Consider the following 13,447-nt stretch of genomic DNA (forward strand, 5'->3'; position numbering starts at 1 on the left):
ATTATTACCTTGTATTATATTATTGTTATTTTTTTTTTTTTAATATTTTAGAGTAATTATTCGAAAAAATTTTTAAAATTTATAACGAGGGGGTTAAATCTAGTAAAATATTAAGCTAAGGGTACTGAAGAAAAAGAAGTTTGGAAACCGCTTCGGTCTATGATGACTAATATAGGACATGTGTATTTGTGTACACGATTATTATTTACACAGTCGCTAATATCTTGTCTATTATTATCAATTATCTATATACATGATATTATTGTCACTAATAGTAATCGCAAACGAAAATTTATCGATTCCAATTGTACATAATTATAATAGTAATAGCACCGTGTGAATAAATATTTTACGTAATGTTGCATTTATTTTATTATTATTCACGCGCAATAAAGTTATGATATTACGAATCGAAACCGATTTATTGCAGACTTTCATGGGTCAAGTGTTGGCCATTATGAATATTTAATTTACGACGCAGGGACGTAAGGATAACGCGTCGTCTTCGTCCGCTGAGCCGAAGTAACACGCACGTGATACACTTTTTTTTCCTCTTCAATTAAAAACGGAATTCGATTATTTTTCGTTTACGTGAAATCGACTATAATTTGTCGGAGGATCCACACGAGACATTCGTATTTTTTACGTGTGTGCGCCTTTCTTTTCGTCACAATTCTACAGTAAAAACTGATTATTCCGTAACGTTGTTTATTAATTGTATGCGCTTGAACCCTCGCCGATAATTAGCTAATTAGCAGTAGAATCCCAGGGCGGTAAGACGGTAAAAGTAAACGCATAGTGCACCGCGCGCCCACCACACCACGCGCGTGCAATCCGGCCGTGATGAACGTTTGGTTGCCTACTTTTACGATTTCGGTTGATCCGGTCTTTCGGTCGAATACCATTCGACGATCACAGTCAAGAACTTGGAGTAGAAGTGAACATTTTACGAGAAACAACGGTGTCACAAGATAAATATTTTGATTTATTATTTCGCATACTACATGAATTACAATATTAATAATAATATAATGTATAATAATATTAATAATAGTCAATTGCTCAGTTTCTAGCCAATTAAAATTTCCAGTTTTCACTTTAAAAAAAAAAAAAAATTAAAAAATTAGTACAAGTGAACAATGAAAATTCTTATTGGACCGTTATGTAATATTGTTTAGATTCCAATAAACTTACGTGCTAATCGTTAATAAGTTATTAACTATATAATAATAATATTATGATATAATGTGACTTCGAGGACACATTGCGTTTGAGTAGTAATACGTTTGCCACATGCGATTTTCCACACACATGGCTAGTCGATGGAAAGGAAAAAAAAATAAAATTTTTTTTTATAATAATACACGTAAACCGCGGAAGAACGAAAATGGTAAACTGATAGGAAATGGAAATTTGTTCGTAGGAACGAGAAAAACGTTTCAGCGTTGTCGAACGATGATAACAATAACGATATGGATATATTAATATAATTTTGTCGTCAAAGCGAAATCAACGAGTGATAAAGTCAAACAATTTACAAAACACGTGTAGAACGCTATTACCGAATGGAACACTTAAAATTATAGTTAGTTTGGCACATGCGGATGGCGCGAACAGCATCCGGTTCGTAGTAAAACGACATATAATCCATCCGACTCCATCGAACGGGTGAAAAATAATCTAAAAAATCCGAATCAGTCGTACGGTTAAGAACACAATAAAAAACACCACCGACTCGGATTTCGATGCGCAGTTTCACGAACGTATTAGTCGTTAGTATTAAAGTAGAAATTAATATATGAAAAAAAAAAAACAATTATATTAATCGACACGACATAGTTATAATCGTAATAATAATAATGAGCTGTGCCTGTAAGGCGTCGGCGAGGGGTCTGAGATGGGGGTAGTGGGGGACGTGGGAGGGACGCGCGTGAGTTCGCACGTCGCACTTGCGTTACATATTGCACCTGACCAGCTCGGAGGACACTATTGACTTAGCGCCTCGCGTTTACACGTAATACAAATAATAATACAATTACAGTTAATTATAAAAAAAAAAATTATATAGTAGTTATGAATGGAAATCGACAAAAAAAAAAAAGAAAAGTTAGACGGAAATGTAAAAAATAATCCGGTAACCAACCGGTAAGTGGTCAGAGGGGGGGGGACTGCTCTGTTAACCGCGAGAGACTATTTATTGTTATCACGTAGTCTCATCGCCATCCTGATCGTCCGTACGTAATATCGTTTCATCATAACTTGTACGACACGTCGTTTTCATCCGAATCGTGGAACCATTCAGCCGCGGACACGGTACGACCACCGAACATTCTGCGGCTGGTCGTTGTGGCCCCGGAACTGCTGAACTCGGAGTACTGCTGCTGCTGGTGGTCTCTGTCCCTGGTGGATCGCCGAGATCTGAACGACGACCTGGGCGTGTGGTCGGGGCTGGTCAGATCGTCACCGTCCTCGTACGACCGGATCCGCAGGCCCCAGTTGTTCTCGGTGAACTCGGACGCGGAACGAGCCAGTGACGGTTGACTGAGCGACCGGACCAGGCTGCCCGCGTCGTCGTCCGCGTAATACGATGAGCCGCGCCGCGAATGTTGCTGCTGGTGATGGTGGTAGTTGTACACCGAGCTCACGTCGCTGTAGTTGTCCGGCAAGTCAGGCCGCCGGAAGTCCACCGTCATCTCGCTCATCGACCTGCGTCAAACGGAATCTCATTAGCACACGGATTAGCCAGCGGGATTTTCGTCGGGAACAACGCCCGCCACCCGGGAATGCTGTCGGACGATACATCGTCAAGTGGTGGGCAGAGGCGTATTTAGACTTACTTTTAGGGGAGAGGCGACTCAAATTTTTCAGGCTCAAAATTTACGAGTATAATGTATAGTAATATTTGTGGTTTTTTTTTTTTTTTAATCTAACGCCGGATCCACTTAGAATCGAATTTTGTGTAGTTCTTTTTTAACACTTGTCTGTATTTTGAAAGTTACACTTATGTTTGATTTTTCACCAAGTATAGACCCGATGAAAAGACTAATTCAGTATTCACAGCCACGCGTAATTTGATTCGTTATAAAATGATCCACATTAAAACAATTTGAAATGTGTAGCTCACATTTAATCGATTCCTTAAATACAGATTCAGGGGCGGTAATCGCCCCTTCACCCCCCTAAATACGTCCCTAGTGGCGGGTCGCCATCAAACGCTTGCACGGTGCACAGTAATGTCGGAAAGATCGGAGTCTGGGTCCACTCGATGTCACCGTCCGCACACCATGGTCGACGAGTACCGGGTTCGCGGATGTAGTAACCTACCCCACAATCACCCAGAATAATTATATTTGCATACGAAGCGCGTGATCCTAGAAGTAAGACCTATTTATCACGGTGGTGTGTACAGCTGGAACCGTTTTTTTTATCCTATAAATTAATTCCGTGCAAATTTCGGCCACTTAATGCTGTTCGCGTGCTAAATGTTGGTAAGGAAAACATTTGCGAAAATTATAATTTGGGCTGGCGCAACACACAAGGTTTTTTTTAACGCTATTAGAGTGCGACGGTAAACGTGGGACAGTTCGATTATTGTTCCGCGCGATAGCTTTCGATTTTCAACCGTCGGACATTATAATATTCGAACATTGCCAACTCGCACTCCAACTCGCGAACGCTACGGATCACATTACGGTCGGCGAATTAAAAAGCGATGGCCAATTTTATTTTTCGGTTAGTGCTTCGAGTGATAAATACGTATTATGATGAATAAAAACCGAGCAGACCACATTCACTAAATAATAACCTTACAAACTAGACTAAACCGAAACACAACTGATAAATGTAGTTTACGTCGTATACAACGTGAATCCAGTTACACAACAGATCACCAACGCAAAAAAAAAAAAAAAACAATATTTTTAAATATAGTGGACCAACCTATAACGTGATATAACCCAAACCTAATCTGACCACAAACAAACCGATCAAACCCGGATGATCTCTGTGCGACGGACAACGTTCCCAGGCGTACACGTCATCCACTTGTACAATTATATTTTTGTAATGTTCAATTAACGTATTCGCATGGCATCGATTATCCGCGCTGCTAATTGGCACCAAGGACGATCCCAATTCAATAACGTACGTGTATATAAAATAAATACTAGATTTGTATTTCCACACAACGTAGTGGTGACTTTGAACGCATAGTAAACATTCCCGATAAGGAAGTAATTCATTTCCGATGTCCTAACAGTATCCGGGAACAATAACTATGTGAAACCCACCCTAGCGATATAAAAGTGTAGTTATCTTCTTCTCGAATACGAAGACACTTGCTAACAAAGAAACGGCAAAATATAGCAACTTTTCATAGAAAACTATTATTCAAATTGGATTAGAAAATACAATTATCGTTTGATTTCCGGGTGGCGATAATAATCCCCGAATGCGGAGTCGGTAAAAACCGAGCACCGCGAAGTATAGAAATTGTGGTCGTACATTGAACGTAATAAGTCCTATTATTCGACGCAATATATACTTCTGAGTCAACTGAGTAAAAATATCTAGACTCCACGGATGCAAACGTAAAAGTTAATCGACGGTAAAACACCTGCGTGTTTAAGTTGAACGATTCTAATGTGTAACCACCTCCACTATAAGGTGTGAAAAGGGCCGGCGTGAAGGTAAGGCGACTCAGGCAGTCACATATTTTCAGGGGGGGGGGGGGGGCGCCGAAATTGCTTTTTACAATTTTGTACATATGTCAGTAATATTTTTTTTAATGTAAAATACCCATAACTTTGTTTTAAAATATTGATAATAATTAATGGTTATTTCATTTAGCAGTATATTAAAATAATATAAGTTTATTTTATAAATATATTTACTATGGTCTATCATATAAGTTGCTATCATTTCCAAATACATATTTGTTATCGTTCCATCGGGATTGCGTCGAGCCGTCATGACTCGTAACCAAAAAATTTGACGATAGCAAATTACGTACAAGTTAAGCATAATATATAATTTTTCGGTATTTCTGTTCGAACAACCTTTTTTTCTAAGTATACTGATATTACGGGTTATTGTATGAAAAAGGTGCCAGTTGGCATTTTTGCCTCAGGCGCCATTAAGCCTTACGCCGGCCCTGGGTGTGACCACCGTAATCGGAATTCGGAAAATCGCTAACGCGAAACAAAAATAACAGAGATGTCTGAAAACGTATAGGTACGAAATATTGTGTGCAAACGGTACGGAAATTTTCGACAGACAAGTGCCTGTGCGTTTAAATTTATATAACCTCACCATGATCCACATCTCGTTAAGCACGCACCAAAACCGTGACAGACCTTCTGTGAATCGTGCCATGAATTATGTTCGATACGTATATTTCAAAATTAGATGCAAATAGAATACTATAAAGTAGTAAGGGATGTGATGTGTGTGACATAGTGCACTTGGACTGATAGCTACATAACAAAGAAAAATACTCTCATTCGTGGCGAGTATAAAAAGAATTATTTTGTACGCACTTGTTAATAATATAGTTTTATTCGGTTTTTAAATACTTTTAAAGTCGGCGTGGTTAAAATAATTTAACAAAGTTGTTAAATGGTTTTATGATTCGTCTCAATTAAATTGTAAATCCAAAAAATTGAATTATTAATATATAAGTGCATGATGAATATACCCTTTAAACACAGGACATTATAAATTACTTATCGGGGTGTTTCAAGAATAAATTTGGGTCGACTACAACACGGAAGTTACGTGATTTCTTTTTCTCCTCCCCCAACGTATTTTCAGTCGGGATTTAAAGATAAAATGAAAATAAAATCTCACCTGACATCCATATCGGACTTGAAGCTTGACCTAGACGTCTTCCTGGATCTGGCAGGACCCAAGGGACCGTGATCATCAGCGGTAGTCAATGTCCTGACACTGGAACCGTCGTCCGAGTCGTACTCGTAGACGGTCGGTAGTGAGTTCCTGCGTGTCCTGGCGCCTTCGAATTCAATCTTCTTGTTCTTCGCGTACCTGTTCGAGGAACCTGCAGTCTTTTGGTCGTAATGCTGCTGCTGCTGCGGCGGCGGTGCTATCACACGTATGATAACATCCCATTTCTCCGGTTCGAATATCCGTTCGTATCGCGGGTCGCTGCGGATCCGCTCGAAGTCCTCGCGCACCGTCGCTTCAGTGATCAACTGCCGGAGCGTGGACTCAGTGGTAATGATTTGTCTCCACTTGCGCTTATCTTCCAACGTGAGCGTCTGCTCCACTCGATATCTGGCGGGTGGTCCGCCGGAGGAGGATGGTTCCGGTTCCGGTTCCAGCACTCGAACCAGTGACTCCCAGTTTTCCGGCTTCGGTATCGGAATTTCTGCGGTGCTCAGATACCGCAGATGGTGTTCTTCGCGGCCGACGGAGGACGACAGAGACGTGTTGTACGATTGGATCCGAGACTGGCGGTCCATGGCCGTGGCGGGGTAGCCGGCCACAGACGATGCTTCGGAGTAGCTGTCCCAATCTGTGGCTGTATCTTCGCCGGACTGTGGATACTGCGCGTCAGGATTCGGGTAGTTCTTGATGGTCACGTCCCAACTGGTGGGCGGCGGCATTGGCTTCGGCTTGTACTCGACCACTTCGCGCCGGTGCCGTTCCACGTCCTCGATCGTCTTCTTCTCCGTTATGGTCTTAAGGAATACGTCGTCCACCGTATGCGACGTGATCTCCGGTCGCTTGGTCACCACTACGGGTGGTTCGATCACGTCTACCTGCATCTCACTGGTGTATTTGGACGATTGGTACTGATGGTGTTCTAGCGGTGGCGGCATCATGGGCGGCGTCCGTCGCAACGGGGGCGACTCTCTTCTCTCTAGAGCCATCGACTCCTCCGTCCGGTACCACTCACTCTCGTCCCGGTCCTTGCGTAGCACCGTTGAGTACACGGGCGGTGTGCGCGCCTTAATCGGCTGCGGCGACGGCGACGCCGTGTGGCCGTAATCGTAGCCGTGCTGCTGCTCTTCGACCACACTCATGGTCGTCTCGTCCTTTTCCAGAATTGTGGTCAGGTTGCGCTCCAGCGCCGCGATGCTTACCTCGGACTCGGACGGCGGTGGAGTTGGGCTTGGCGTCGGAGGTGGTGCGCGCTTCACGCGCAGCTGCACGTCGAATTTGGGCTGGACGGCGGGTGGCAATGGCGGTGGCGGCAGCTCGTGCTGATACCTCTCTGCGTAGTACTCCTGTTGGAATGCGCGGTTTTCGTACGAGCCGCCCGAGCTGGGTGACCTACGCAAGCTCCTTCCGTCCAATTCCTCCGCTTCGGAACTAGGTGATTCCGACGGGTAGTCGCTGGGCAACGTGTCGCCCGCGCTCACCAGTGCCATCTCCGAACCCGAGGAGCTATCCAGCGTGGGCGCGCGTGCCCTGGGTATCTTTAGCCCGTCGAACATTGACAGGCTGGAGTCGGACAGCTTATCCGAGCCGACCGACGACAGCGGATGCCGGCGGACCACCTGCACCTGCTGGTTACGCAGGCAGTAATACGAGCAGCCTAATCCCAGCAGCACGAGCGACAGAAATAGTATGCCACATATGATCAACAGGATTTGGAAACCCTTCAGGGGTGGTTCCAGGGGAGTGGACGGTAATACACTACTGCTAACAAAATTATCGTTTTAGTATATTCAAAGAAAATCGTATTGTTTTTTTTAAATTTAAATTTTATTTTTTTTAATTTTTTCCACCAGAGATCATTTGTCTCCCATGTATGTATTTAGGTACAATAATTTCGAGGGGTATTAATTTTCAGGGTAGTGTTGTAGGTGAAATTCAATAGTTTTTGGATTGCGTTGAAGGACATTAATGGTTTCTTCACTCGAGGTCGGACTATCGTCCGAAAAATGAAACCATTACCTGCGTTCAGGTTTTAACCGGTGCAACGACTGTGCATTTTCAGATGCAATCATTTTATTCGACTCTTCTAAAACTATGACTTTCCCTTAAAAATAATCTGGATTATCATTTAAACCAAAATTATGAAGAAATTATATAGTAATAACCAGAGGGAAATATAATATTTCAAAACCTGTTATTAGTAATATGATTATCATGCAACATAAATACTTAAAATTTACGACCAATAACAATGAATGTACAATGTAACCTCTTAAACCAATATTTACTGCACTCGGATCCTTGAAATATAAATATCCTTATAGTTATTATCAGGGCTCGAGACTTATAGCATTTGCATATTTTTTTGTAGTTTATGAAAAGATAGCAGAATAAGCAATAAATCCATTTCAGACAAAAATGAACTCAATTCTAAAATTTTTTAGTGCATATTTTTGCATATTCTAGAGGTTTTGCTATTTTTTCGACTATTTTGCTATATATTGCTAATTAATGTAAAAATCGAAAACTCAGTCTTGCAAAAATACATATTTCGACCACTTATTAGTGATCAACAGTTTTGGGACGTTATAAAACTCATTGTCGATTGAAAAAAATATTCCTAAAATATCCCAATGCAAGTAAATATTGTGTTTATCGTATCTTTTATCTTAATGTTGTTGTTGTACAAAACATTATTAAGCAATAACAGATCTTTCAAGTTTGAAAATATTCGAAAACATATAATAAGTGCAATTATGAAGGTTCACACTGTAAGTTACTTTTTAATTGGTTTATTGATTTGAAATAATTATATTTTACAGATTGGCAAAATTCGACACATACAAATCAATAAAAACAGGAAAGAGTTTTTAGTCATTATTTGTAGAAAATTAACTGTAAAATTATATAAAAGTTTTTCTTTAAATTTTAATAATTATAAATTCATAAATGTCTAAATAAAAATATTAAATAAATAATTTTTAAAGCATATTTTCATATTTTTAGTGCATATTATAGCGCATATTTTACATTTTTTCGGTGCATATAATAGCGCATATTTCATGATTTATTAGTGCTATAAGTCTCAAGCCCTGGTTATTATCATAACCGTTAAACTTAAATAATTTCATCGAAATTGCTTTTCTTGGTGAGATAATTATATAACGTATATACGTGGTTCAAGTCGGTAGTCGAATAATTAAATAATAGCGTTTGAAATGATTTTCGATTTCTAAAGATCAATAATTTAATTAAAAATTATAATAATATATATGCCAAGTCAGGTGTATTAACTACCTGCGCACCTCAAAAACTTATGATAACGACCTTGATCGGTTATAGTTATAGTTTGTTTTATTATTTTTTTTTTTTAATTATTAATATATCATTGTTTTCCAATGTCAACGTTCTATCAGTACAGCGATAACAATAATATCATATAATTTAGGTTACGCACGATGGAAATATTTGACGTTCATATTGTTTAAACTTACATTTTGTTCGGTATACCAGCCGGTGGTGGAGCGATGGGCGGGGGGTACCTGCAGACTATTGTCACTACTTCATCTCCATCCATTTCCAGGTAAGGATGAAACCTGACTACGATATTGTTGGTGAAAACTCTTTGCGGATCCTGAGAAGCGGAGGAGAAAAAGCATAGTATTAAAAACCGAAAAATGAAATAAAAAAATGATTTTCGCACGGTTCTACTACGTACCTGTCTTGTACCACATCCTTTTAACGGTAAGTCGATCCTGGCCGTGTTGTTACCCTTACCAGTTACTGAGCACGCGCTGCTACGGTCGAAATCTGCATAAGCTCGACCGTAAAATGGTTCTTCGAACTTCAGTTCGATCTGAAACCAAAAATGAGAATGAAAATAACGGCTAAGATGCGGGAACTTGTGCTTAATACGCATGATTTAAAGTATTGTATATACTGTTAAATTTATTGGAAAAAGAAGTATTTTCGATTTAAAGTATAAAATTCGAATTGATAACAGTAATATTAGCTCTATTCGATTCGAAAAAACGTCACAAAAATATTATTTATTCTTCGTCAAATAAGATCGGTTTTCGCTGACGATTGCTTCGATTCGGAAAGAAATATTACATAAAAAACGTTTTCGATATCGAAGGCAGAAATTGTTCTAGACAATAAAGTGCTATCAAACTGTTGTCGTGATTTAGATCGCAACATCATTCTTAACACTATAATGAACTTCCGAGTAGCCGGACACAATCGTGTGACACGATTTTTTGCAGGGGATTTCGGACTGTCAAGAATCCACTACAACTGCAGTGTTGCATCATGCTGACCTGCATGTATCCTGCGGCGCAGTTCAGAGCCGCTTTGGTCCTGTTCAGGAATATCACGGGTGACAGTTCGTCCAACTTGGTGACCTTGCCGTCCAGTACCGTGGATTCGGGCAGGCCTTTGTCCGGGCTTGGGAACTCGATGCTGTTCTCCACCTGGTCGTAGTTGGACTGGGCTACGACCACCGTCGCCAAGACGAACGGCAGCAGCAACATACGTAGCCATTGAGCTCCACTGTGCTTAGCCATTAGTCGGTTCTAAAAGAAAAAACAAACGGAAAAACGGTTTCATTAGTAAAATGTATAATAATAAATTTTAAAAAAAGATAATTGTTTTTTACATTTATGTTTCATTTTTTTCCCCTAAATATTTCCGATCTGAGGAACCGAGGACGTGGCTCGAGTAGATCACGAGTGTAAACCATTTCGTTTGCTGTCGACGCCGACAATAATAAATGTGTGGTCGCCAAGCAATGATAAACGCGCGCAAGTCGAAAGTGAAACGTCGCACTTGTCAAGGGCGGATTGCTTTTTACCATTCACTGGAGCAAACCGACATTGCACAATGCTACGCACACATCGGTCGGCAGCTGCTATGTCTCTGCCTACCTCTGCCAGCAATGAGACTATGTGTACACGATTTCATGCAAATGGTTCCGCCCAAGTATCCTTGCGGTATTCGTTTGTACACACGTAATACACAGATAGACGGACGCACACGAATACACACACACACACACACCCCTTAACGACTATCACGCGCCCCCGGTGACATTTCCAGGAATTACAAAAAGGAATCTTTTTGTACAGGCAATACTTAACTTTTAAAATCGGTTATATTATTTGGACGTTTTGATTTCAAATTTTAGAATAAGACTAAAGTATAATAATATCAACGACAAAATGTGATTTAAATAATTAAATTTTTGCTGCTACGTAATTCAAAAAATGTAATATGAATGTTATATTACATTTATTTATCGACGATATATTCAGTAAGGTTTCCGATTCACAAAAGCGAATGATGGTTGATTAAAAAAATTAAAATAAAACATTTTATTTGTCTCGTTATTTATAATATAAGTACGTACACATGCGCATTGATTATAATATACATCGTATTATAACATAAAATTCTGATTAACTGGATAGAAAGAATTTCACTACAACATTGCTGTGACTTAAATCATTCGGTAAAATTATAACATTTTTGAAAATTTAAACGATTACGAGAACTTTTTCAATTGAAATTCTAACAGTTTTCGTAAAACATTAAGAACTGTTCTTGGAAAACGAGAAAAAATAAATTACGTTAGTATCGATTCCAAAGAATACAGTTGACGTTACTATATTTTTCCCATGTTCACTACGAGTTTTTGTTTTCGCATAACTGTCAAATAAATATTACAATATTATAACGGAAACGTGCCGCGGCAGTTTAGGAAACAATCACGACCACGGTAGTTCTTATGACAGACGCGTACACGGTAAGTAATGCATTTTCTCATCATATAATTCTAGTTATGAAAATTCACGAAAGCAGTGTATATAATTATAATCTCGTTTGCCGGCTTATCTGCAGTGCTTGTTGTGATGACGAAAATGACGACTCACAAGACTTTTCGGCGGGGCGGGTAAAAATCAAATTTTTTTTACTAATAAAAACACTCGGTGGACGAGTAGGAGGAGGTTCCTCAAAGTCGCAACGAACTCAAGGTTGACACGCGGTCGCGGTGGGTAGATAATGTCCTAATCATCATTCTTTGGGTCGAAAAATGATAAAAAAAGTAATATAGTAAATAAAATCAGCAAAATAAAAAATATATAATGATAAATACAGAACTGCATATTAAACGGCTATTGTGCGTCCAAGGAAACCTGTCTCTCTCTTTCATTCTATCTGTATATTTACAGACCATCCGTATGCATTCAACAAGTATTCTAAAACTAATAACGTGCATCGCAATAACTTCCGATTAATTTGCGTTTGATACGCACGTACGACTCACGATAACAATAATAATAATTGTCGTGAAGAAATGTGAGGCGCACGTGTGTATTTTTTTCCCCGGCGTAGTTTTTTTTTTGTGTTTCCCGAAGATTTTTCATTGCCACGGTCTCCAACCTAATTTTCGACCGCCACCTCATTTGCCTCAAGACAAAGGATAAGGGGTGTACGTTATATTAAATTATCCCGACGATGATCTATAATCTCGCCCTTGAACGCCTCCGTACACGTGTCGACGATAAACTCGCGAAGTATTCGTACGCAATGTATTGACCGTACTCCTATATACAAGGTGGTATTCAGTACGAAACGACGAATTAAATAAATTATGTTCTGTTCATCATTGTTTCCATTTTTTTTTTTTTACAAAAATTTTTATGATGATTTGACGTTTAAATTAGTTGTTTAAAAAATTTTTACTAGAAATCAAAAATTTAACATTTTTTCGTTCTACCGTTTTAGAAAATAAGTTAAACCAGCCATTTTGATAATTATTCAATGACAACAGTTGGAGGTCAATCCTTTTATTTTCTGTGATTCTTTTAAAATTTATGATTATATTGTAATAAAAAATAATACCAAAAATAATAACCATTAATAAATACATAAAAAACAATTCAATTTTCACTGACTTAAAAATCGCAGAATATAAACAGATTAACCTGCGTCAAAAGACTATAGAATATATTTACAAATATTTTGATTTATAAAGGCTGTTTAAATTTTTTTTCCATACGGTGAAATAGAATATAATTTATTTTAGTTTCAAGTTAAACAAAACAAAAATAAATTAACTAATACAAATATATCACAACGTTTTAATTTAAAAAAAAAAATAAAAAAAATATTAAATTAAACAAATGTGTTATCGCGTTAATAAAAAAAAAAAAAAAAAAACACGCAGAAACACATCCTGTAAAATGTATAGGTATTATACGCGTTATATTGTTATAACCTAACGCGATGGCATTTAATCTTCCAGACGGATCGAAATTAATCACCCCGTCGGAACACGCGAGAGAAATGTCGTCGTCCACGTGCACGGGAATGTGGTGGATAAAAAATAAAAGTGGAAAGCGAACGAAAACAAAAAGAATGCGTTGTACGAAAGAAATAATAAATATAGTTTGCGCTTCGACCTTCTTGTATCGATTACACAATAAAATAATAAATCTAATAAATATCACTGTTATTATTACTAGTACTGTACTCGTACAATATG

At 38.8% G+C, this 13,447-nt stretch overlaps 1 protein-coding gene across 4 annotated transcripts in view; it reads right to left on the reverse strand.

Moving 5' to 3' along the window:
• Positions 1-1,795: 1,795 nt before the first annotated feature.
• Positions 1,796-13,447, reverse strand: part of LOC112683799 — a 66,618-nt gene continuing 54,966 nt past the window's right edge. For 2 of the 4 annotated variants that reach the window (XM_025554956.1, XM_025554958.1), the window contains 5 exons: positions 10,221-10,475; positions 9,620-9,757; positions 9,396-9,535; positions 5,848-7,665; positions 1,796-2,706 (listed from right to left, as the gene is read on the reverse strand). In XM_025554956.1, coding sequence (XP_025410741.1) covers positions 2,253-2,706; positions 5,848-7,665; positions 9,396-9,535; positions 9,620-9,757; positions 10,221-10,466 — 2,796 coding nt within the window. In that variant the 5' untranslated portion in view covers positions 10,467-10,475 and the 3' untranslated portion in view covers positions 1,796-2,252. Of the gene's footprint in view, positions 2,707-5,847; positions 7,666-9,395; positions 9,536-9,619; positions 9,758-10,220; positions 10,476-10,558; positions 10,763-13,447 lie in introns of those variants that run through there. The other 2 variants (XM_025554957.1, XM_025554959.1) reach the window with 2 other exon arrangements.

Source organism: Sipha flava, unplaced genomic scaffold (assembly GCF_003268045.1).
Source record: "Sipha flava isolate LNK unplaced genomic scaffold, YSA_version1 236_pilon_pilon, whole genome shotgun sequence".
In the NCBI taxonomy this organism is placed as follows: domain Eukaryota; kingdom Metazoa; phylum Arthropoda; class Insecta; order Hemiptera; family Aphididae; genus Sipha; species Sipha flava.